Genomic DNA, 25,683 nt, shown 5'->3' with positions numbered 1-25,683 from the left:
CACAAGACATCAAATCATCAAATCACAATGGAAGCGAGCAAGGGAAGAACTACAAAATGGAAAATAAAACGGTTAGTACATACCTATCAGTAATTAAGTGTAAATGTACTAAATTCTCCAAAAGACTGGCTGGAGCATTTTTTTAATGACAAATGTTAACTAGGCTTACTGGGGTGATTATTTTGCAATGTATACAAACATCAAATCGTTATGCTGTATACCTGAAACTAATGTAATATGATATGTCAATTATATCTCAAAATTACTTCACCCTAATTTCCTTCACCTTAATCTGCAAATATAGACAAAAGTGTCTAATATATATTATGTTATTTTCTTCAAGTAAAAGTTTGGTGGGAAAATCGGACAAGAGGTCAACATATCTAAGTGGTTTTACTTACGAATAAATTCAAGTAAATCAAGAAGGATTTTCAAAATGGGAAAAGGTTATTTAAAATCTATAGGCTGCTAAATAAAAAGTCCATCCTTTATATGTTTTTTGAGCATTTAGATAACACAGCCAGGGATACTGTAAGATGGGTTATCTAGTATAAAAATCCCTCAATGTCCCTTTTATTCAGCCAACAAAAATTTACAGAGCATGTATTCTATGCCAGACACTCTTCTAGGTTCCACAGATACAGAAGGAAGCAGGAAAGTGTCCTTTGGGAGCACAGAGTCCAATAGAGGAGACAGACAACAGTTAGAGAATCACACAGATAAATGAAATTACGTTGTGGTAAGACACTGTGATACGTGCTACTGAAAAATAAAAAGAGCTAGAGAACGTCAAAGGTCTATGCTGTTCAAGAAAAAACTAAAATCATTCTATAAAAACTCCTCACTTTGGAGATGAAATAATACGACATAGTCATTATTATCACCCCCCCACCCCACCCCCCATTATCAGACGCACAAACGTAACCCGGAGACGCACTGAGAACATTGGCAATAATAGTTGGAAACCCTCCAGGTATTTAGGGAATTCCGATCCGAAGACGCTCATCGACTTTAACCCTGTCCGTTCTCCTTGACTCTTCAAAAGAGAAACTTGGACAAATGCTAGCCCTGAAAAATAGGAGAGCACTTAAGCTAAAAATCCTTCCTTGGTAATTCTCTAACGAGGTTCTGAAATAATTCTTGCCATTTTTATTACATGTATGAACTTCTTAAACCCCTAGATGATTATATTATTGATACTACCATACTTTATGAATACTTTTGCCAATGTTTTATCACATGCAGTTCTCCCCAGATACCGTTCTGTTTTCCTAAGACAAAGCAAAGAGTTGCTAGTTTCTGACATGCTCAGGTATTTCAAGTATTTCATTTTTTCTCAGTGTTGAGAACTGTTAGTTGTCCCAATCTGTAAGTTCAGGACTGAGTCTCTGAACAGGACTTCTGAACGCGAGATCCTACCAAATAAGACTCTCTTTAGACTCAATTCCTCCCCCTAACTTACTAATCATTTACTCTTGAGCAAGAGAGGTAGGCCCCCTAATCCCAAACCCTATTGTTTTTAACACCCCCCCCACCCCCCCACCCCCCGCCACCGCCTAGACCAGGAACCGTGAACAAGAGAACACAGGGCCTTTGACTGGGTATCAGAGGCAGGTGTGAGCAGCCTTTGCCCTTTAGTCACCCTAGGGCACGCGCTCTTGTCCCCACCTACAGCTGTTGCTCTGGGGGGAGGAGGAATGAGGTCCTTTCTCCACTCCTCCCCTCCCCCATTCTGTCCCTCCAGCCTCAAATCCCTGTAGAGGGCCGTGGGCTAGAGAGGGACGTGGAGGGATGGGACCCACCACCGCAAGGAGCACATCCACCACACTGACACACTCTCATCTGGGTCCCATGGCTAGACTGCAACCCAACGAGGACAGGTCCTGATGGTCACTCATTCAGCAGATGTTAAGTGCCTGCTGTGAGCTAAGCATGTGCTATGTGCCGCAGACACAGTAAAACCATGGTCCCTGCCACCAAGGCGCAAAGACAAATGGGTATAACCCCCGGGGGGCGGGGCTCCCCTCCTCAAATGTCACATTGCAGCCCTTTCTCACCTGAGCCATCCACTCCACGGGGTTCACAGGAGCCAAACTACTCCAGCGCCAGGAGAGCTGCAGCCCAGGCGCACGGGTCCCCTCCAACCAAAGAAACTCCTCCAGGAGCCTGCCATTAAATGGCCACCATTAGATTATGGTTCAAGTTGGGTTCTTATTACAACTAAGAGACCTGCACTGATGACTGCACTGTCTTATTGTTGGCAAAAAGGAAACTCAGACATTTTAAATTCTAATATAAGCAGGGGTGCTCTTAGCTTTGGTGCGTATTAAGGGGATCCCTTCCCAGCGCTCACAGGCCCTGGCACTGACCTCTGCCCGCCCTCCAGCTGCCTCACCGGTCTGGCTGTGAGCTGCTCCACCCACCCCAGCCCACGTGGCATAGGTTGTGGCCCCGTTGAAAGAACGATGAACGGTTCCTAATTCATAGAACTGGGTACTGGGTTCCGTTCTACCACTCCCTTAGCTATGGGCCTGAGGGAGAGTCACTTAATGGATTTCACTTTCTTCACTTTGAGGGACATGATCTCCAAGGCCCCCCAAGCTGCTTTCCCTGATCCATAGGAATCAGTATTTTTTAAAAAGCAACCAGGGTTGAATAGCACTGGTGCATGAGTTGCTTTACCAAGCCCCAGGCGGAAAGGGCTGCCTTGGCTGGAGAGGGAAGAGGCAGAGGTCACACCGCATCCGGCGCTGGGTTCTTCCCAGACCCCTAAAGACCGGGAGGACCTGAAGGGGCTCCACTGTCCCGTCAAGAGCAGGGTCTTGTGTGGGTGATGAGGTGGGTTGGGCGGTGGGAGACCTGGGGCATCACATCCTTTGTCTGGATTTAGGGTTCTTGGGGGATGAGGTCTGTCAGCTCTGAGGTAACCGGATGGCCTTCCTCGGGGATGCCGCGCCTTCCCTCCTGGTCAGAGGGCAGCTGCCAGCCGCTCCACCTGGATCTGGTTTTTTAAGTCTGTGTTTCATATATTGTATTTTCAAAAAGCTGTCTCCTTGCTAAAAGGGAGGATTTTCAAATCACTGATCTTTTACAAAGGGCAAGCTCTTTACTCCCCTGCCCCCAAAAAAACAAAAACCCCTTTATCAACTCCCCATGATGGTCTGAGACTCCGTGGCGTGGCCTCCAAGACCTTTCATGATCTGGCCTTTTCCCCTTCAGCTGCAACTCCCACCGCTCCATATTCACCCTCCATATTCGAGACTCCCAGAGCATTTCGTACTTTCAGGACACATTGTGTGCGCCATACTTTCATGTCATTGTAGCTGTTCCTTCTGTCTACAGTGTCCTTCCACTTTGACAGCCTGAGGGAGTCTCTATCCATCCTTCAAAGCAGAGCCTTCCCTGACCTCCTCAGTGGGAAAGCGTCCTGCTTCTGCGCTCTTCTGTTCCTTATACGCCTCACACTGGTTACTAAATTGCTAATTTACAAGCAGTGTGGTGGAATGCCTTTGGGTTCAGAGGCACCTGGGGCCAAACCCAGGTGCCCCACTTAGTTGCGCTTGGTTGTGTCTGTGAAGCAGCTGAGGGGAGGATGCAGAGAGAAGGGAGGGCCCAGCCCAGGGCCAGGCCCGGAGTCTGGTCCGCCCACCGAGCGGTTGTTGGGCGGTAGGAGACGTGACATCACAGCTAGGCTCCAACTTCGGGGGGGAAGCCTTGGGGAGCCAAGGGAGGGGGTGCAAGGAGGGTTGGGGCTGGGAGCGGTGGGAAGCAAGACCCCTGAACCTTCCTCACCAGGTACTTATACTCATGATGTTTCCTGAAGTATCTGAAGGATTCACCTGAAGGGCTTTTCATCTTTATCTTAACAATCCTCAGATTGATATGTTTACTTTAAAATTGTGTTGAAAAGGTACTCCTTCTGGTTGATGAACCCAGGCTTTTCTACATCCCCACTCAGCTACACGCCTGCGGTGCAAGGGAAGCAGGGGACTAAGTCCCAAAGCCCTTTTCCAAAGAACAAAAAGCGTCCCCATCCTTGGGGCCGCCCCAACGACGCCCCAGCCCCGCCCAGGGGCCCTGCGAGGCCGGCCCGGAGACCCCGCGGCCTCCGATGGGCTCAGCTTTCCCGGGCTCGCGGTGCCACCTGGTGGCCGCAGCACGCACTGCGGGCCCCGCTCGGGAGCCCTACCTGCCCCGGTTCCCTTCCTTCTCCTGGTGGAGAGAACAGGAGTCCCGGGGTGACAGTCAGCGTTGGGCACTGCAGCCGCCCGTCATATGGGTACAGAACTGAGGCTTGGGACCCGACAGATGTGCCTGGAGTCAGCCTCTGGCCCAAAGCTCTCCTGCTGCGTGAACTGCAGGTGGTTTCTTATCTGTTAATTGGAGATATCGGTGTAACCTATTGCGATGCCAGGGAGAATTAACAGAAAAACTCGCCCACCTCGGTGCTTGGCACCTGCTGTCAACTAATACTTCTCTTTAAATTGATTCCTTTTTCTCACTGAAGTTTATTTGCAAAGGAAGCAACTTTAGCCTCGTTGAGGCAACTCTATTTTTCCCCCAATGCATGTTAAAATAAATACATAGGTATTAAAATTAGAAAACAAATTTTCCTCCGAGTACCATATTCGGGAACATGAGATCATGGCATCTAGTCCAGAACCTGCACACGCCCAGGGGCCCCTCCTCTTTCTCTCTCTGCCTCTTTCCACGTTCCAACCACAGTCCCTCCTCACCTGTCGCCTCTGAAACACCTGTCGCCTCTGAAACACAGCAACATCAGGATGCAAAGACCCCAATGGGGTTTTCCCCCCCTCAGGTTACACTATTTGCTTAGTAGAGATCTGAATTTGGAAAAATGAATTTCATTGTCTCTAAGATTTCATGCCCTTTTCATTGCTGATCATTCCAAGAAAAGAAAAACAAAAACTTGGCAGAGACCGAGGTGGGTAAATGCCTTGTTTATTAAAATGAAAATGAGCTCTGTCTGAGCCCCTGGACTCATGCAACAGAAGCCGATTTCTTCTTGCTGTTATTCAGCTCCCTATCAAGACAGATGGAGTTTGCTCTCACACTCATGCTCCCCATTGCCCAAAAGAGCACAGGTTGTTCAGCTGCTGATCTTAAAATGAAATAATGTTAGAGCTGTGTGTACTTCATGTACCTGACAGCTAACATTATTTTTGGAGATCCGAATGCCAAAGCAATGCCTTCAGACTGTGTGGACTCTTGCCATCATGTCTCCAGGCCTCTCCGCTCAGCAGAGCTGTCTGAAACACACAGCACACTTCAGGCCGAACTGATTTACAAACACAACGTGGACTTGTATTGTGACTGATCCGCAGTTTATTGAGGCAAACAGCACTGATAATTCTAAGCTATGGCCATGATTAGGGATTTCTTAGTAGAGAGCCTCCTGTGTATATGACCAGTCATACGCTGTTTTTAAGTGTTGCTGGAGACCGCCAGCACCTCCTCCCGCCCCCTCCAGGCTAAGTAGTCCTGACCCTGTAAGTCTCCCATTTTCCCCCGACATGGAAATAATTCTATTGGTTTTATTGAGTAAAAAATAATTCAAATATGTTTTTAAAAATTCTGGCAATACACAATCATGTGTAAGAGATGAAACCAGAAGTTCCCATCCCCAACCACCCTAACTCAAGTGCTTCTCAAAGAAGCACAACTTCCGGCAGACTGACTAGTTCCAGTGTCAAACCAGCCCAGCCTGGCCAGAGCTGGGCAAATATGAGTTGGTTCCCTCTTACCAGGGTTTGAGGCCATATAGAGTGGAGGGTGTGGGGACAGAGTCCCAGAGAGCAGTTTCCAGTCTCTCGGCCTCACATGGAAAGGTGCTGGCTCGGGTAGTAGATGGCCATCAGCTGTGATCAAATGGCCATCAGCTGTAACCAGTTAGCCACTGGCCACTGATATAACTGCGTTGGTTGGTTGGCAGAGAAGCAGGCAGTGGATTGCAGTTAGCAAATGGTTGGGTTGGTTGGTGGGTGGGTGGGTTGGTTGGCAGAGAAGCAGACGGTGGATTGTGGATAGTGTGGCTCCTGCTTCCTGTGTCTCCAACCCAGCTGCCAGCGAGAAAATAGTGGCTCCCTATCCATGGCTCTGTGGGTGCTCCATTTTGGCCTCACCATATCCTGCGTTCATATGCGGGTAGTGGAACCAGAGACGCTGAATGACAGGACAAGAAAGTCCTTCAGGGATTCAGGACTTCTTATTACGTACTCCTTGGTCCCTAAGACAGATAACTGATGATAAATTTCAATAGAGTTGGTTGTTAAGGTAAATAACTAATGGGTTTGGGGTCACAGCAATGACTTGAGGAGGAGGCTGGTGAAACCCAAACCCTGTCGCCATCCCAGTCATTGTCCAGAGACCCATTTGTTCACCAGGTTTATAGTCAGGGACTGCTTCAAATTTATCAACCTCAGTGCCCATCTCACCATGATTTATGGATCCCAAATAAGGAAATCCATGACGGATCTTGTTTTCTGATCCTGGATCTCCTGGGCTCTCGATGCTCCAACTTTTTGAAGACCCAGTTTCCCAAGCATCCCTATCAGGATAATACTCGAGACACTGCAAATTCAGATGCCTGTGTGCCAGGCAGGTGGTTAAAACCAGTGGGCCAGGTGGGGACTGTGGCAAACTGGAGGGTGTAGGCTCAAGGGGGCACTTGTTTCCCTGTGGGACTGAGGATCCAGTGTTGCCAGATCTTGAGACTCAAGAGAAACCATAAATCTGGATTTATGGGAGACATTCTGCTTTTCAAACGTCGGCAATGAATTCAGTTTAATATACACAGGGCAGATCAAAGGAACCACGTCTGCTGGGAAGCCAACTCGGTACATCTTGTTGACGGGGCAGATTGTTCTGCAAAGGGCTTTGCACAGAGTAGGTCACTCCTTGCTTCATTATTCACCCCAAGACCAGTGAGCACTTACTAACCCTGGCCAGTTATTATCTCAAGGCCCAGTGGTCTTTGAGCAGGGAGGGGCCTGTTTCTATCAGTTGCCAGGAAACTCAACTCTGGTAACACTGAAAGTCCCTGGGGGCCACTTCCACCAGTGGATGAAGTAAGTGTGTTTTCTCTAGTTTTATTTGAACTAGAGTGGCCAGAGGGCACCTATGAGGGGTAGCTTTGCTGCACTTCTCAGTCCTCAGCTGCTCTTTTAATAGGTATAAACTCTGTCCCAGCCTTCCGCAGCTGCCGGCACACCTCTGTCACTGGTCACGTCCATATATATGTATTTTATAGTTGACATTCAATATATTAGTTTCAGGTGTATGCCTGTATAATTCTTGCTGTCAAATGTCATCTCTCAGAAACTTCCCTGTCCCCCCCCCCCCCCCCCCAGTGCCCTGGCCCCATTAGAGCTTGGGGAAATGGTGGGCCACACTAGGTATTGCTCTTCTTCCTTCTAATGGCTGGGCACGTGGTGGGTTCATTTCTTAGCCTTTCAGCTAGAAGTGGCCACGTGACTCCACTGGCCAGAGGATGTAAACCAAAGTGCTGTGTGCCACTTCTCTGAATTGTCCCCAAAGGGGGCATGCCTTCCACTTCTGGCTGGAACGATAATGGTATGACTGTGACTCCAATTGCCATCTGGGTCCACGTGGTGACCCTGGAAATGAAAACCACACCTAGAACTACAAGATGGGAGCCGAGGTCTCTGACATTGCAGTGCCAGGGCTGCCTCAGCCGGGCTACTTCTAAGTACCTGAACGTGGGAGATAAATATTCTTATTTAAGCCACTATTGAGAATTTTTGTGATAACTGAGCCTATTCCAAACTAATGACCTCCCCCATCATTGCCTCATACCTATCTTGTGTGAACTTGAGCCCACGCCGAGTGATAAGAGGGTTTAAAGGTAATTCTGTTTGTATGTGACCCTCAACTCACGGGCTGGCAGCGCAGCTCTTCTTCATGGTTAGAGCACTTATCCTGGAGTGACCTGAGGCCGGACCCCCTGGCTGTTCCCCCTACGAGGCCACAGTGAGTGGCATCTTGGTAGGAACACTCTTTTACATTACATTTCTGGGCCCTGGTACAGGATCTACTTCTGTCTATAAACTCCAAGGTGGTTGTTCTGAAAGAAGCAGAGAATATCTAAAAGAAGTGTTTTCCATCTCAGGAAGACCCAGTGATCCAAGCTAGGCTGAGTCCATGTCCATCTGTCCATCTTGTGAGTGCTAAGAATCCCTCTCTCCTCAGAGCTTAGTGTTTTATTAGGTTGGTGCAAACATAATTGTGATTTTTGCAATTTTTAACTTTTTAAACCACAGTGAGTTTTGCACCCACCTAATACATGTGCGTATGGCCATAATCCTGGGAAGACGATGGCCCAAGGCTGTCATCATTTTCAAATGAGAACTGTCATCTCAGAAGAGTAAGACTCATTGCTTTGGCTGTTATAAAAAATCGTTTTTTAAATCTTATTACTTGCTTTCCACTAAGGTTATCTAGCTCCTACACACACACACACACACACACACACACACACGAGCATCTTTTCGAAAGTAGTAACAACTTGCTCAACTGTTCCTGTCCTGGAAAAATTACATTTAAATATATTTGTGAATATTTTCCCTACCTGTTATAAGCTCCTTTTCAAAAAATAGGATTTTTAACTGAGAGAATTATTTGAGAAATATTTACAATGCAAACAGAAGAAACTATGTTTGTTTAGATCTGGAGCCTTCTTGTGTCATTTCGCTTTAAGTATAAACCTGGCCCAGAAATGGTTATGATCTAAAATCAGCTGGCGCGGGGCCTCCTACTGGAGGCTCTGGGTCCTTGCTGGTCACTCGTTTCCAGCTGAGCGCTGGTGGCCAGTCACGTGTGCTGCTCTCTTAGCGATGCTCATGCCGGCACCAGGTCAGCAACGGATGAGCCTCTTTCGTCTTAGTTACAAAACAGAGATATAATACGCATTTAATTTCATTCAATAGATCAATTTCACTTATCTCGTAGAAAAGTTAGGAGAAAGCAAACATTAAGACACAAAAAATTACATTAGAGATATGCCACATCCGGGAGAGTAAAAAGTGCACACACGGCAATTAGGAGTTGCAATTTAAATGGATCACAAGAAGAAAAGTCAAATGACTGTCGTTTATTGCTGTATCTACTCTTTCCCAGTAGAGCTATCATAATTTAAGTAGCCACAAAGTGCCACCTTCTGGTTTAAAACCGCAGCGTCTCCTTTATTTCTTTTTAAATGCCATTTGATGGTGGACGTATAAAGCAACAGCAGCAGTTACAAAATGTTGTCTGAGTCATTTGGAGAGCTCGAAACAAGGATCTATATATAGGCTGAATAAAAAGATGTTCAATTAATAGTGCACATTGTGTAACTTTAACAAACATCTTTAGTTGGAAATTTCGTGTAAACCTTAATAGAGAGGTGACTCATAGAGACCAAAAGAAAATATCTTTTCCTTTCAGGGGTTAGGGAGGTGGTCCGCATTATCTCAAACAATTTACAAAATACAAGAAATGTGGTGTATGAGTACTAGGCATAAAACATGTCGCTTTCTTACAGAGGAGCAGCAGGGGGACAGGGAGACTGCAGACGCCCTGTCGCCACCCTTCCCAAAGAGGCACACTCCCAAGAACGGCAGTGGACACCTGGCAGCCAGCCACCCGGACAGTTCTTTTTGGTTGTTTTAAAATACAAGCACTTTGCGACATCTTCCTCCTCGGCCTACGAGCCTGCCCTGACTTAGCAGGATACAGGCCCGGTCCTCTTGCTTCGTTTTCCCCTTAAAATTATTTACAGGATGCCTACAGATACAGTACAAACTAGGATGAAATTAATGCTAGTTTTCATTTCCAGATTGGCTCCTGTGGTGAAATCGGCACACCACGCCAACTGCAACGGTGGTTCCCAGTTAAGGTGACTCCGAGGCCTTTGCCGCTGTTACCGCAGACACAGGCTTCTCGCCGGCTGGGGCAGATTCGCTGGCTCTGTCCTCAGCGGCGGTGGGCGCCTTGGAAGGTGGGAGCATCATATCCACAGTGAGTGCGGAGGCGGTGTCGGCTCTTGCAGTGGTCGTGACAGAGTCGGAGGGTAGGCTGCCGGTGGGGGGGAGGGAGGGCAGCAGCTCCCCGGTACCTGCTGCAGAGGACACCTCTGGGACCAAAGGGAATGATGGGAGGAACTCGGACGGCATGGGGAGAGGTGCGATGCCGGGTAAGTTTCGGGGAGGCAAGGAAGGAAGAGGTGGCAAACCTAGGACAAAAATGGCATAGATCACATATCCTCCCAGCACTAAAAGAGAAGTAGTCATTGTCACATGTCTATTTTTATTTGTATTTCATTAAGGAAACTGAAGCCAAGGAGAGAAAACACATCACCACCTCTGCTTATCCTCAGTTGGAGGCCAGGACAGAATTAAATGGTCACTGTAAGACCAGCTGGCCCAAAGGAAAGGTTCCAGCTTCCAGGCTCCTAGGTGCACAGGCCGTGCCTCAGGCACTGATTCTCCCAGTGGGGATGGTCTGCACCTCACCTGGCAGGCAGCGCTGGGAAGCACTGAGTCTCCCAATGGGGATGGACAGTGCAGCTCCACTGAGTGTCGGACAGGAGCCTTCCTGCTCACCCAGGGAAGCTGCAAGCTGGGCTAGGGCTGCCCTCGGGACAGACAGCAAGAGACACAGAAGTCAGCCCTCCTGGGAAAGCTGTGGGAGGGAGGGGCTTGTCACGTAGTCCGGCGTCAGCCTCCCATAAGTACCCGGCCTCTGCTCAAGCCCTGTGATTGATAACTATTTATATTATACTTGGTGGGTTTATTGTGATGATCTTAAAATGTAGAATAAAGGGAAAGAGTTTTACTTTTTTAAGAAACAAAGGAAAGGCAGATTGTATAACAGGTTCAGGGCAAGCACTGGGCTGGTGAAACCCTCAATCTGGGCAAAGGATAAAGAAGTCAAGAATACAGGGCACAAAAGACAAAGGGAGCGCTGAGACAGTGAACGTTAATTTGAGTTCACAGCAGCAATTAAAAGTCAGCCCTGACATGTGGCCATCTCAGAGTCAAAGGGACCTGTGTAATCATTAACTCGAAGAGCAGACTCTGCTGCCTCATTTGCATCAGTGCCTGAAATCTGAGTGTAAACACTTTGAACATCTGCTAACTTAACTATTTCCGCTAAAATCTCCCTAGTTTTCATTATAATAATATTTGCTAATAATGGAGAATATCTATTAAATAACAAGCCCAGACAGATGAGCAACGGTAGTAGTTTCACAGCTTAAGTTTCTGGGCCTGGGCTACGTAAGATGGACACCATGGGTGGCAGAGCCTCAAACAAGGAGAATCACAGGAGCTCATTCACCTGCACTGGGGGAGCCGTACACTTTCCATTCAATTTAGCTACAGCAGTGCCACGCGACACAATGGGTCTTTATTCCTACAACTGGCCTTTATGGTGTTTGAGCTGTGAGGATGCAGGGAGAAGAGAAAGGGGGAGGAGAGGCGGCCAGGTAGAGGAGAATCGCAAAGGTATACTTCGTCCTCTTCCTTTTTAAGTTTTTTAAAGAAAAAAGATTAATATTTATTTGAAGCAGCTGAAATTTATTAAACTGATCTGCCTTTTCCAGAAAAAAACTGAGATAGAGGATTGGCTTTCCTGGATAAAGCTTTCATTAGACAGATCCTAGGAAGGCACGATGGGCAACATACCCGCATTCACGAGTTCCGGAAGGCTGACACTGGGCAAGACGTGCGGCGCAGTGAGGTTGAGGTTGGGGAGAGCGGGCAGGTTAGGGAGTCCTGCTGGTAAAGGCATCAGACCTGAAGAGAAGGCAAAAATGGAGGTAAACCATTTCCCCTGCGGAACACATTCAATCTTCGTGGAATGACAAAAATACTACCCGCTGCCAAGTGAGAAAACTGGAAGTCCACTTACTGTGTGGCAGGTAACACAGTAGCAACATTAACAACAACAAAATCTCACTTCAGCACAATGTCTTTCTATATCTAAGTGATCAGATGTCTAAGTGGGTAAGGGTTGAAACAAATACTTCTAAACCCGAGAGTAGGAATGATCGGGCCTGAGTGTTTCAGAGAAGGCTGATTTAGCTCAGCAAGTATGATAGTGAAAGGAAATGAGTATTTCTTTGATGGTTGAGGTTTATAGTCTCTCTGGTTTTTATTTTTTAATTCTGAAATAATTTCAGACTTAGAGTTACAAAAAGCAGTTGGTATAAAGAATCCCCATATATACCATATTTCCCCCCAAAATAAGACCTAGATGGACAATCAGTTCTAATGCGTCTTTTGGGGCAAAAATTAATATAAGATCTGATATATTATATTACATTACATTACATTATATATTATATTATATTGACCAGGTCTTATAGTATAGTAAAATAAGACCTGGTCTTATATTAATTTTTGCTCCAAAAGATGCATTAGAGCTGATTGTCCGGCTAGGTCTATTTTCGGGGAACAGTACCTTCACTCAAATTCCCAAAATGTTGACATTTTATAATACTTGCGTTATCATTCTGTGTGTTTGGTTAATGGGTTAACGGCTTATCGTTTGTGTAATGACATCTTTAGCCATATAATTAAAGGCTCTCACAATGCAAATATATTCGATCACTGACATAATATTTGATCGTTATCTACTGGATAAAGGGCCTTGGTCTTCCCTGAGAACAGTAAGAGAAATAAACTAAAATCTAACTTAAAGTTAGAGCTACTGAAAACTCCAATCAGGACTACTCTCTTCCAGGACACTATGTATTCACATAAACAACTTAGAAAGCCCCAAAGAAAAGAAGCTGTTCTTCTACATATTCCTTATTCCTGCCTCATGCTGCACGAGGGTGGGGGTGAGCGCAGGGTGTGGGTGCGCTGGCTGGGGGTAGGTAGGGAGCCCAAGGCTCAGCAGCTAACTAGATGGTGACTAACAGCTTGTTGACATTTGCTCTCATTTATCACAAAGTTGCAGCAGAGATAAAATTAGATTAAAAGGCAAAAGTTACCACACAGATGTCAGACTTTCGTCGTAGTTTTTTTAAGATGCAAAATATCAGTAACGCTATCATTATAACGAACATCTCTAGTCTTCTGCTGCTCACCTGGTAATGTAGTCGCTGGATTCATTGATGGCACAGAAGTGAAGGACTGGTTTACTTGTGGCGGCAATAACGGTATTGTCGGTACACCTAGAATAAAAGCACAGTCTTTAAAAAATGTCTCACAAATTCAGTTGACAAAGAATGAACAGATGATACTAAAACAGTGTTCAGTCCCCTTCCCTCCCCCATGGTCAGGTCTTCATTCAGTGGGACTTCATGTGGTCTGGTTCCTGGCCACGCCACTGTGCGTCCGAGCTGGTCCAGCTACTCTGCCCAGGGCACTTAATGGACTGGTTAGCAGGGTCTGGGCCGAGGGTGGGAGGCTCGGCAAAGCCACCCAGCTAAGGCCCCTGGAAGAGAGTTTATACTTGACCTAAGTAGGGCTAGATTAGCAAACTGTTTTAGATATTGGGAAACGGGACAGAAGAATTCTAGTCAATGACTATTGGGCTCATGAACTAAGAACAAAAATTAACTGAGGTGTGGATTACACAACTCTGCAAATATATTAAAAAGAAAAACAACGAATTGTGTATTGTAAATGGGTGAATTTCATGGTATGTGAATTAGATCTTGATAAAGCTATTAAAAAAAAAGAAAAAGGACTATGTATATTACGTAGAACAAGGAATAAAAAAAGGAAGGAAATAGACGCACGTCCCCAGAGCAAGACTGAGCCCCTAGGAAAGGAATGGCATCCTGCTCACTTTTGTACTCCAGTGTCTACTACCTAAGGGATATGCACACATGGGTTGAGTAAACAGAGCAAGTAAACAGCATTTAAAGGTCGAGTCCTGACTCTACAACTTGTACAATATTAAGAGAAGCCCCAAGGTCTAAAGTGCATTGGGAAGAGGTTTGAATGCTGGCTGTGTGTAATTTAGTACTAACTTTCACAGACACGGCCTGCCAGTGCAGAGCAAATTAGTTCTCAAAGTATACTGGCATTAATTTTTAAAATTCTACAGCTTGAGATAGAAAAGAATATCATTTAAAACAAATAGACTCAGAATATATTTTTCTATATACCTGTACTGAGAACATTACTGACAGCTGGCGGAGCTGTGCTAATAGAAAGTCCAGACAGACCCTGTTCAATTTCTGTAGTTCCTGGTGGTGACAAAGACGGGGGATTAACTGAGGACAGCTGGACCTTCCAAAAAAAGAAAGGAAAAAAAAATTACTCAAGTTTACTTACAAGAAAATATAAATACAGACTCTCAACAGTCCTGCAGATACTTTTCTTGATCATATACCAGCTGTCAAAGTTTTCACTTGGCACTTCTGCCTTCAGACACACTCCTTCCTAATGTTGATACATGCCAAGGACCAGGTAGCACTGTAAACAATTTCCCCATCCTGCCACTTCCAGTCTCTCGACACATGGCATCTACCCTGTTTCACACTGTTCTAGCTACTTCCACCCTAGGAGGAGATTCTACTCCCTCCTCCTCCTCCTCCTTCCTGGCCATCCCCAAATCATTTTAGTCAACTCATAAGACCACCGCTTTCCTCTTCTCTGAATTCTCATCTCTGAATTCTCAGCGAGTTTTTGTTTTTAACTTTCACTGCTCATGGAAGAAATTACATGGAAGTCTTAATACCATGTAAATCCCTTAGAAGTTTCTCAAGATATCTGACCTCCTAAGTCCATCTTATCCTTTCTCATCAATGAATGAATATGGCAGCCAGACCTTTACCTTCCAATGAGGGAAAATCAATGAGTCTATGTGGATTTTACAGATGGGTGGTGGATGGGTGGTTTCACCTCTGAATACTCCAACTTCTGCCAACTCCAGTGCCCTCTGGCACATTCCAACATAATTTGCATTCTGGCCCTTTTCTCTCGCTGCCATTTCACCTGCTGGTCTTCTCAGACTGCCCAGAGAGGCTCATCCGGTTAGGGGCCGCAGATACGGTCATAGGAGTCTGAACATATAACTACGCTGCCTCTGGCCATGAGCCAAAGGTGGCGACGGGGAGGGAGCAGAGGTTACATTTCTCCATAGTTCCTCTAGAATCAGGGATGGCCAAACTGTGTACCATAAAATGAGAGTGGTAGCAGCCCTTTCTTTACAACTGTATCTTTTTCTTTTTGCATGTTTGGTTTTTATTTAGTCATGCAGACAAGCGTTAACTGTCCTGTGAGGCCTGCACAGAAAACATGTTAAAAGCCTATAATCCTGTGCATAAATATCTTATTCCTTAAAAAGCTTTACTTTGATCCTGTTAATAGTCCCCACACACCTAGCATTCTTTGCTTTTCCAGTCAAGTTTCTTGAAATAGTAAGCACCAGCTATGATCACCTTATCAGTCACCATTCACCCTAACCTCCTGTAAGTCTGCGTCCTGTCAAGTCTCTGAAATTGCTCTAGCACAGGACAGGTTTGTTTCACTCCTCTCACTGACTCTCTGCAGTACCTCCCATAGCTGACTATGCCCTTTTTCTTGAAGCTTTGTTCTCCCCGTGGACTTCTGAGCTTCCTTTGCTGGATCCCCTTTTTCTGCCCATCTATTTAAATACAAGGAATGTTCACGGTTCCGACCTCAGTCCTCCGACCCAGCCAGGTCCGATTCCTTGACAACTGTTACAGTACTCACTGGTTAAATGATCCTCTCTGCTGATCATCTGGATCTCTAGCCGTGTTTTCTGTCCTGAAATCTAGACCCACAGGATATCCAGCTGGATATCCTATAGGAACTTCACATTCAACACGGTCAACATTTACCTCATCATCTGCCCTACCTCAATCAGTGCTACTACCACACACAACAACACTTGACTCATTTTGGTCAAAACCTTGTGATATAATCAGGTCACCATCTTACCTCCGTAAACCCATCTTTAAGAGGAGTAATAGGTGTGCCAGTCATCTGTCCGGGAAGAGAGATTTTCTTTCCTTCTTCAAAGGGGCGTGTAGGTATTCGATGCAAATAACCATATCCAATGCCACATCCTAGGCTATGAAAATATATATATATTTAAAGTTACTGTCATCAATCACAGCTTGCATTTTGTTGAGGTTTTGAAATATAAAAACAAATTTCCATTCTTTAAATAATGTCATCTTATCAGGGGTCTCCTCTGACCACTGTTTTATGAAACAGCATCCTTCCCTCCACCATAGACACAACCCTTACTTGTCTTAATTTTTTCTTCAAGCATTTATCACCATCCAACACACTGCATGTTTATTTGCTTATTTTCTGTCTCCCCCAATAAAATGTTAAGGTCCTTAAGGGCAGAGGCCTTGTTTTATTTACTGCCTTGACAGTTCCTGTCACATGGTAGCCACTTAATATTAACTATTTGCGGAACGAATGACATACAGTGTTTCCATTGAAGAGCTCCCAACACTTTGTTATAGTGAAGTCATTTATACATCCCGTAGTTCTATTTGAGAACCTGACACAAATCAATCCAAATTAATCCAGATTCTTCCTAATTCATCCTCCTACTGCCACCAGAGTCCATCTTTTTAATAAGACCTGATCACATTGCTTCTTTCCATAGCCTGTTGGCCTCCCAATCTTCACGTTTCCTTCTTTCCTTTGGAGAATTACTTCTATAACAGTGTGTGCAGTGCTAGTGAGACTGTCAATCAGGGGCCTGTCTCCACCAAACCAAGGAGCAGCTAATGAGCTAAGCCAGGCCAATCCACCTTTCTTGCCCATGGCTACAAATCTTGGGAGTGACAGAAAAAACAAAAACGACACATCCCTTCAGTAGAATACTGATGAAATTGCCAATTAGTCCTTCTTCTCTAAATCCCTAGAGGTAGGTGTTCGGAGTCCTGTCCTTTCCAAGTCTGATTCTTTAGCTGTTTCTTTGATTGTATGAAAGATTCCACAGCAATCAATTCATGTCTGCTTATGACAGTGAGTTGGTTTTTACCATTTGTAAGCAAACAACCGCCATGATACAGTTTCACAGTCCCACTGCGCAAAGCAGATCCAAATTCCTGACCACAGTATTTAAGGCCCTGCACAATCAGGTTCTAAGTGTGTTTCTACCATGATCGTTATTTCCCAAAGGACTTGACACTTTCTGAGCAGGCCATGCACAGATGTCTCTGTGCCTCTCCCCTGCTAAGGCACTTATTATTTCCATCGGTACTACTACCACCCAAAGCTGGGAGACCAGGCAGTGGCCAAATTCAGCTCTTCCTTATCCAATTCTGATTTCACAATGATGCTTCACTTTACAAAATTACTTGTTTCTTCTTCTCTCATGTTTCCTCCCTTCTATTGACAAAATTGCAATTCTCATGGAACTGGATCTCATAAATTTGGAGAAAGTCAGTTAAGATTAAATAATTTATAGTGATCAATGTTAGCCTTTCAGAGGTAGCTGCATTTTAAAATGAGGTGCTTATTCATCAAAATAACTAAGTGGTGGAAGAGACAACACTGAGGCAACAGCAAGACCCTCTGCAAACTTAAAGCTAGCCAAAGAATGAAACTAAGAGAAATGTGCTGTAATGAATGAAATGTGGTCAGCCTCTGAGGAACCAATGAAAACCCGAGGCAGACATATGCCAAGTGAGGGTAGACTCAGGAATATGGTCAGGATGGGCCTGTCTAATGCAATGACTGATCAACGGTACTAAACCATGTCAAAAGGAAAAATGTCTTCCAAAGAAAAGAAGTAATTACGAGAGTCTAGAAAAGAAGGGCTCCAAGAACAATGCAGCGGTATTTCGTCAGTGTAATTAAAACTGAAAGAATTAGTGATGACTTCACCATCCACAGAATCTCTTCCTCGCACTTTGATTCCATGTTCACCAAGCACTCTTGTGCTACTAATCTGACCTCAGCGTTCTACCTGGAGAAGGGGTATTTTCTTCTGTAAACTGAAAATTTGTCATTCTAATGAATACAACAGCTTCTTTGCAAATTTAGTTTGCATGAGACAGTCCCTCTGAAATGCCTCGAGAGGATCGTATTTCTGTGTGATTATAAACCTGGACAGTGATAACTAGATCAAGTACTGCCCCAGACAGGGCAGATTTTTAAGATGACACCTCTATCTCATTTTCTCAAATTGCAACAACTTAGCATTCTGGTGGTAACATATGTTCAGCTGTAGAATCTCAGGCAGTGTGGGTAAAGACACTGTGAGCAAACTAAGTCATCCTTTCCCCAGCAAATGCTGGAACTTTTTCAGATCACTTGGAAGTTTCCAAACCCTAGGCTTTCCTATAATTATGCCTTATGTTCAATAATTCCTTAAATTAAAAAAGGCTGCTGTTAGAACTTTCAAAAATAGTGAAAAATTTGTACAATCTAAACAACAGCTGAAAGACCTAAAGAAGCAATGTAAATAAGCATGCTTTGCTATGGTCTGGCTTTTTGAAATTAGAGAACTGACATAATGAACAGTCCCAAAAATCTGATTTTATAAAGTCTGCTTATCTGCTTGGCTTGATCCTCTTTCGAAATGCTTTTTTATTGTTGCAATTTTGTCTAACTTTTGGTTGAAATCAGTCTATTTCTGAAAGCCAACGGTTTCCACAAAGTGCTAAGAAATTTTCCCAGTAGCTACATAAAGTTACACTGTACTGTCCCACTGCTAGGCAGGGGAATTGGGAAAATAAAAAACTGAAAACTATTTTATTAAACTAGAAAAACAAAACCAAAAAAGGCTGTTTATCTCTTATATCAATAAAGAAAAGGACTATAGTATATGAGGTCAGACAATTAAAATTGTTCACGAACTTGTTGCAACGATGTTGCTAACCTTTTTTTGATATCAGAGGGATTATTCATTATGAATTTGTACCAAGACAAACAGTTAACCAAGTTTACTATTTGGAAATGCTGAAAAGGCTGCATGAAAAAGTCAGACGAAAATGACCTGAACTTTTCGCCAACAATTCATGGCTCTTGCATCATGACAATGCACCAGCTCACACACAGCACTGTGTGTGAGGGAGTTTTTAGCCAGTAAACAAATAACTGTACTGGAACATCCTCCCTACTCACCTGATCTGGCCCCCAAAGAAAATAAAGGAAATATTGAAAGGAAGACATTTTGATGACATCCAGGACATCAAGGGTAATATGATGGCCATTCCAGATAAAGAGTTCCAAAATTGCTTTGAAGGGTGGACTAGGTGCTGCTATGGGTACATAGCTTCCCAAGGGTACTTTCAAGGTGACCATAGTGATATTGAGCAATGAGGTATGTAGCACTTTTTCTAGGATGAGTTCCCGAACTCAATTGTTAGACATTATATATACCACGCTCCCTAAATGTGTGCTTTAAAAAGTGAATTACTAGGTTCAATATTCTAGGTCAGCTATTTTCTATTCTCAAGAAAAGTCTTATAATAAACCATTAACTTGTTTTGAAATAAAAACAGTCAACATTTACAACAAAACTAAGTTTAAGTAGTTGTAACAGTCTAAAAAATGACCTTACCTGCCTTCTCCACCCCATGCAGAATTTGGTGTAATAATCACTTCTCGACAGTTATCAGTGTCTGTATTATACACATAAAGTTTCAATGGTTTTGCTTCATGTGTTTCAATAAGGCTGAACAGATCCTCAGACTGCAAGCATCACAGGAGAAAAGTATTTTCACATTACTGAACTTTAAAACAGTGGGTCTCAAACATGGCTAACATCATAATCACTCAAAAAAAAAAAAAAACTTAAAAAAACAAACAAAAACACACACACAGATTCTGGTCCCTGCCCCAGAAAGAAAAACTACTGTTAAAACCAATACTCCAAACAAGGTTTAATTTAATATGCTACCTATCTACTATGTGCAAGGGCTTATATCCGGTTCCATTGAGACCTAGTCCTCAATTTTAGCAAAACTTTTCTCACCCAAATTCTACATATTCTGCTTTTGCTTTCCATTATTAAGAGGTGGTTATCTGAGCACCCTATTTTTTCCTCTCATTTTTGATTAGCAATATACATTTCTACTAATTAACAGGCAAGGAAAAGGATGTGACTAGCATAGCTGAGCCAATGTTGTTACCTTAAAAAGGGAAGAGAAAATGAAATCAATAACCAAAATGAGGATTTGATTTAGTCCTGAGGTACACAGAGATTGATATTAACCACACACAAACTCTGTAGAACTGTTACCTGGTATGTGTTCTTCCTCACAGCTGTACCTAATAAGACACCTCCCAGATGTTTAACATCCCGAGGCATAAGCTATCTTGAACAGCAAAGACCTAAATTTCAACTCTAAATGTAAAGTATGCAAACATACTTTTACTTGAAACATTGATTTAAAAATGTTATGTAATTTTCATTATTAATAAACACACAAATTACCTCATTCATGACAGTATCTGCTCCAATGATATAATCACTGTGAGGTCTAAGACCTGCCAGTGCCGCAGGAGAATTTGATTCCACTTCCTAAGGACACAAAAACACCCCAAAATTAATGTATAGAAAATAGTCTTCCAAATTTTATAGTTCATAGTCCTTAATTATAGTGGATAAAAACTCCTATATTTCTGTCTTTTTAGAGATGTCAGGAACTACAGAATATAAATTTTTAAATTTCCCAAGCATAAAAATTATGTAACATTTAATAAATATTTAAAATATTTCTGTAGCTATCTGCTTTAACATATCTCCTTCTAATGGATAAATCATTAGAAAAATAGTTCTTAGGCATCTGTATTTGCTCCTCTTCCTCATGTTTTTTAAAAAATTAATCCTTATTTTAAAAGCAATGAATTCTGATTTTCAGGAACTAAAAATATTACTACCCCTACAATCTCACCAAACTGGAAGCAATCAATCACTGTTAAAACACCTTTCCACACGGTTTCTTAAACTCCAAGTAACAGCTACCAGTTGATACCTACCAACACATGCCAAACGTTTTCATTGGCCCCATCAAAGCTGCAGAAACGAATGCTCACTCCCAACAAGCCCTGGCCACCCCACATGTTACTTGGTGTGACCGAGGTCTCGCGCAGCTCCAGTGTTTTACTACTGTAGATAAGCATTTTTACAGGCTTTTCAACATTTGCTTTCAGTAGATCCTTAAGGGTATCATTGTCTTTATTCTGTGAACACAAAATTATTTTTTCTTAATAAATAAAAATTTAATGTTAACTGTCTTAGCTTACGCATCCTATGGCCCTGTTGGAGTAACATTAATAATCAACACAAAACATTCAACAGGCAAAGGTTTCATTAACATTCAAATGTTCCTCCCAGCAAAAGAGTGTTGAGAAATTAAGAACAACTCTTACGTTAACAACAACTTTGGACTTTTTGCTGATAGCCAATTACAGACTGTGGAATTTGCAACCCAACATAAATTGATCTTGGGCTTCCGTGAAAAACCCAAAATACTCCGTAAATCATATTACTAACAGAGTTGGAATGACATGGATTTTAAAATCTAAAACATTTGCTGGTGTTGAAGTTTCATTTTGGATTCTACTCCTAAATATACATTTTATTTATTTATTAGGAACTGACAGGAAAAGAAAATGGAAGCTGTTTGTTAAATATTTCATTACAGAAGTGAATAAAGGCCAAAATGTAGGAGATTGTTGATAAGTCATAAACAAAAACTTAAGATTGTTGTGAAAAAAATAAGTCAACCAAATAGCCATTGTTGTAACAATTTCCTTTGCTGAAATTATATAATTTCCTTCCTACAGGACCTTACTATAGGTAAACCGAAAGCAACTTATAAAAAGTGGTTTTAATTCTGCACTTTGGGAACACATCTCTCTGTATGGTTCTGATAACATTATTTGTATATCATGGAACTTAGCTCCAAGAAAACTGACAAATTATTTGAGAAGCTTTACTAATCCATTTGTCAATAACCTACAAAAGTCTAGGCAAACTTTTTCATCTTAATTATTTATTTCTGCTTAAAAAACTTAAATATTTAACCTATAAAGTAAGTCTCCAGTGATTTTATTCCCATAAAATAACCAATGGAGAGGGAGGTATAGTATTCTGTATTTGACATTTTCGTATGTTTACTAACACGATTATTTTTATAAACTGTTATCATATTGTATGTGGCTAATGAGTAAACACCCATCCCAGATAATCTGAAAAATTCCATTTTCAAAAGATGACAAAACACTATAGCCAAAGCTACAAATAGCTGAACTTACCAATCTTGAACCATTAATAGAAACAATAAAATCAAAGAACGGCTCCAGTCCAGCTCTATGTCCTGGGGAATTTTCTTGTACCTGTAAAAACAAAAATGCCAAAATAAAAAATGTAAAGCTTAATTAAAAATTATAAGTAAAATTTTAATACCTATCTCTTTTCTGTAAAAATAGATTAATTTCATTGATAAAGAAATAGATACAGACTCATTCTCTCATTTCTCTTCATCTCTCCCAGATAGTACCCTTGCAGCTTCCTAAATTCTACTCATTCAAGTTCATCTTATTTATTTACATTTTTTATTGTTTTTTTAAAAACTTTTTCTTAACCTTTATTATTTTTTAAAGATTTGTATTAAAACATAGCTAACATAAATTATATTAGTTTCAGGTGTACATCATAGTTATTCAACAGTACTATAGTTATCACCATATTACTAATTACATTCCCTGTGATAAAGAAGTGATCACCATGATAAATCCAGCAACCATCTGACACCATACTACGCTACCACATATTATTCACTATATTTCTTATGTTGTATATTATATCCCCAAGACTTGTTTTAAACCTGGAACTTTGAACCTCTTATTGCCCTTTATCCTTCCTCCACTTTTTAAAATTTTCAATTACAATTAACATTCAATATTATTTTATATTAATTTCAGGTGTACAGGATAGTGGTTATTTACATAATTTATGAAGTGATCCCCCCCTGACTAGTACCCACTTGGCGTTATACTTAGTTATTCCCATATTATTGATTATATTCCCTATGTTTTTCTTTATATCCCCATGACTATAACTATCAATTTGTATTTCTTAATCCCTTCATCTTTTTCACCCTGCCCCCAACCCCTCTCCCATCTATCACCCTGATAAATCTAGTACCCATCTGACACCATACCTCGTTATTACCATATTATTGACTATGTTCCTTATGCTATACCCTACATCCCCAAGACAACTGTGTAACAACCTATTTGTACTTCTTAATCCTGACCCCTTTTTCACCCATCCCCAAAACCCCCTCCCATCTGGCAACCATCAAAGTGTTCTCTGTATCTATGAGTTTGTTTCTGTTTCATTTATTTTGCTTAGAGTCCACTTGTAAGTGAAATTATATGACATCTGTCTTTCGCTAACTTACTACACTCAGCACAATACCCTCTCGGTCCATCCATGTTGTCACACATGGCAAGATTTCATTTTTTACGGCTGAGTAATATTCCATGGTATAAATGTACCACCACTTCTTTACCCATTTATCCATTCAGGGACACCCAGGTTGCCTTCATATCTTGGCCACTGTCAACAATGTTGCAATGAATATACGGATGAGCATGTCCCCTTGAAGTAGCATTTTAGGTTTCTTCAGATAAATACCCAGAAGTGGGATCACTAGGTCCTTCTTTGTTTCATTATAGGCTTTGTTTCAAAGTCTATTTTGTCTGGTATAAGTAGTGCTACCCCAGCTTTTTTGTTTGTTTCTATTTTCATAAAATATCTTTTCCCAACCCTTTACTTTCAGTCTGTGTCTTTCAATCTGAAGTCTCTTATAGGCAGCATATGTAAGGGTCTTGTTTTCTTATCCATTCAGCCCCTCTCTTTTGATCAGATCATTTAATCCATTTACATTGAAAGTAACTGTTGATAGGTATGTAGTTATTGCCATTTTATTATTCATATATTTTATATTTTTCATCTTAAGAGTCGCTCTAGCATTCCCTGTAATACTGGTTTGGTGGTGATGAACTCCTTTAGCTTTTTCTCGTCTGGCAAGCTCTTTATCTGTCCTTCGATTCTAAACGATAGCTTTGCTGGGTAGGGTAATCTGGGTTGTAGGTCCTTGCTCTTCATCACTTTGAATATTTCGTGCCACTCTCTTCTGGCCTGCAAAGTTTCTGTTAAAAAATCAGCTGATAGCCTTATGGGATTTCCACTGTAGGTAACTAACTACCTTTCTCTTGCTGCTTTTAAGAGTATGTCTTTGTCTTCAACCTTTGGCATTTTAATTATGTGTCTTGGTGTGGGCTTCTTTGGGTTCATCTTGTTTGGGACTTGGCACTTCCTGGGCTTGTATATCTATTTCCTTCACCAGGTTAGGGAGGTTTTCCATCATTATTTCTTCAAACAGGTTTTCAATTCCTTGCTTTCTCTCTTCTCCTTCTGGCACCCCTATAATGCAGAAGTTGGTATGCTTGATGTTGTCCCGGAGGCCTCTTAAACTCTCATTTTTTTGGATTCTTTTGTCTTTAAGTTCATCTTCTATGTGAAGTTTTTCCTCGATGGTTTTATTTCACACCACTTTTCACTTTTTGGAGGTAGGAAGTGGGGCAATCCTCCCAGCATTTAGCACATGACATAGCAGTTAATTATTACTACTGAGCGACAAATTAAAATTAGCATTTATTCCATAAATACTACTAGCAAGACACAATTCAATTATAAAAGTAATAATATCGGAACATAGCTGTTGATGTCAAAATATTTACAATCTGTTGAGGAACAGGAAAGAAGAGAAAGGGGAGCCAGAGGGTATACAGTCCTCTAACATTAGGTTGGTGCAGAAGTAATTGCGGTTTAAAAGGTTAAAAAATTGCAAAAACCGCAGTTACTTTTGCACCAACCTAATAAGTGTAACACAAGACCAAACAGGTAAGGACTAAATGGAGGTACAAAGTTCTAAGGGAAAGATTCTGATTGTCGAAGCTTCATACACACACACACACACACACACACACACACACACACACACACACACAAACTTGCAAAGATGAAGATGGACGAGGAGATAAAGAAGGATACCTGAAAGCTGAAATGAGTAAAAACTCAAAAGGAGGAGTCTGAAAAATGAGGCTCATAATATAATACAGCTAGACAACACGGTGCTGGGGAATAGAAATACAAAATTATAGATTTTCAAAATCAGAAATCCTCTAATCCAAGAGGTCAGTCGGTGGCTTCAGGGAACACTGCAGCTCCTGAAATTATATGTAACATTTTGTATGAATCAGCAGTTTTCAGCATGTATCCGATGGACACTTGTCTCGTTAGAGAGACCACCTCAGGGAAGATGTAGATGCCTGATCACTGCACTGTACACCTGAAGCTGAAGCTGAACAATAATGAATGTCAACTACAATTATATATATATGTATATACAGTTACAAGAAGCGGAGCACAGAGTTAAGAATACAGACAGTGGAAATGTGATGGCTGTGTGTGATGTCAGAGGGGTAGTGGGTGGGGGGAGGGGGGTTACCACTGTGTGAGGGATATAAATGATAAACGTCTATTACATTGTCTTGTACACCTGAAACTAATTTTAAAAATGTTAATTAAAAAAAAACTGTTTGATCTTGCTTTATGAAAAATTTCCTGCAAATTTGTAAATTAATTTTTGTAAATTAAAGTTAAATATCAAAGGAACTTAAAAGTGTT

The 25,683-nt window shown here is 42.2% G+C and overlaps 1 protein-coding gene across 1 annotated transcript in view; it reads right to left on the bottom strand.

Moving 5' to 3' along the window:
• Positions 1-9,115: 9,115 nt before the first annotated feature.
• Positions 9,116-25,683, bottom strand: part of GORASP2 (golgi reassembly stacking protein 2) — a 30,362-nt gene continuing 13,794 nt past the window's right edge. The window contains exons 2-10 of the mRNA XM_019727409.3: positions 22,239-22,319; positions 20,958-21,161; positions 20,413-20,499; positions 19,537-19,667; positions 15,942-16,074; positions 14,141-14,264; positions 13,112-13,198; positions 11,703-11,813; positions 9,116-10,249 (exon numbers count right to left, since the gene is read on the bottom strand). Coding sequence (XP_019582968.2) covers positions 9,909-10,249; positions 11,703-11,813; positions 13,112-13,198; positions 14,141-14,264; positions 15,942-16,074; positions 19,537-19,667; positions 20,413-20,499; positions 20,958-21,161; positions 22,239-22,319 — 1,299 coding nt within the window. The 3' untranslated portion in view covers positions 9,116-9,908. The remainder of the gene's footprint in view (positions 10,250-11,702; positions 11,814-13,111; positions 13,199-14,140; positions 14,265-15,941; positions 16,075-19,536; positions 19,668-20,412; positions 20,500-20,957; positions 21,162-22,238; positions 22,320-25,683) is intronic.

The sequence above is a fragment of the Rhinolophus sinicus genome, chromosome 17 (genome assembly GCF_057876585.1).
Source record: "Rhinolophus sinicus isolate RSI-liver-muscle chromosome 17, RSI-T2T, whole genome shotgun sequence".
Lineage (NCBI taxonomy): Eukaryota > Metazoa > Chordata > Mammalia > Chiroptera > Rhinolophidae > Rhinolophus > Rhinolophus sinicus.
Note: the sequence above shows the minus strand (reverse complement) of the source record. Positions and strands in the feature narration are given on the sequence as shown.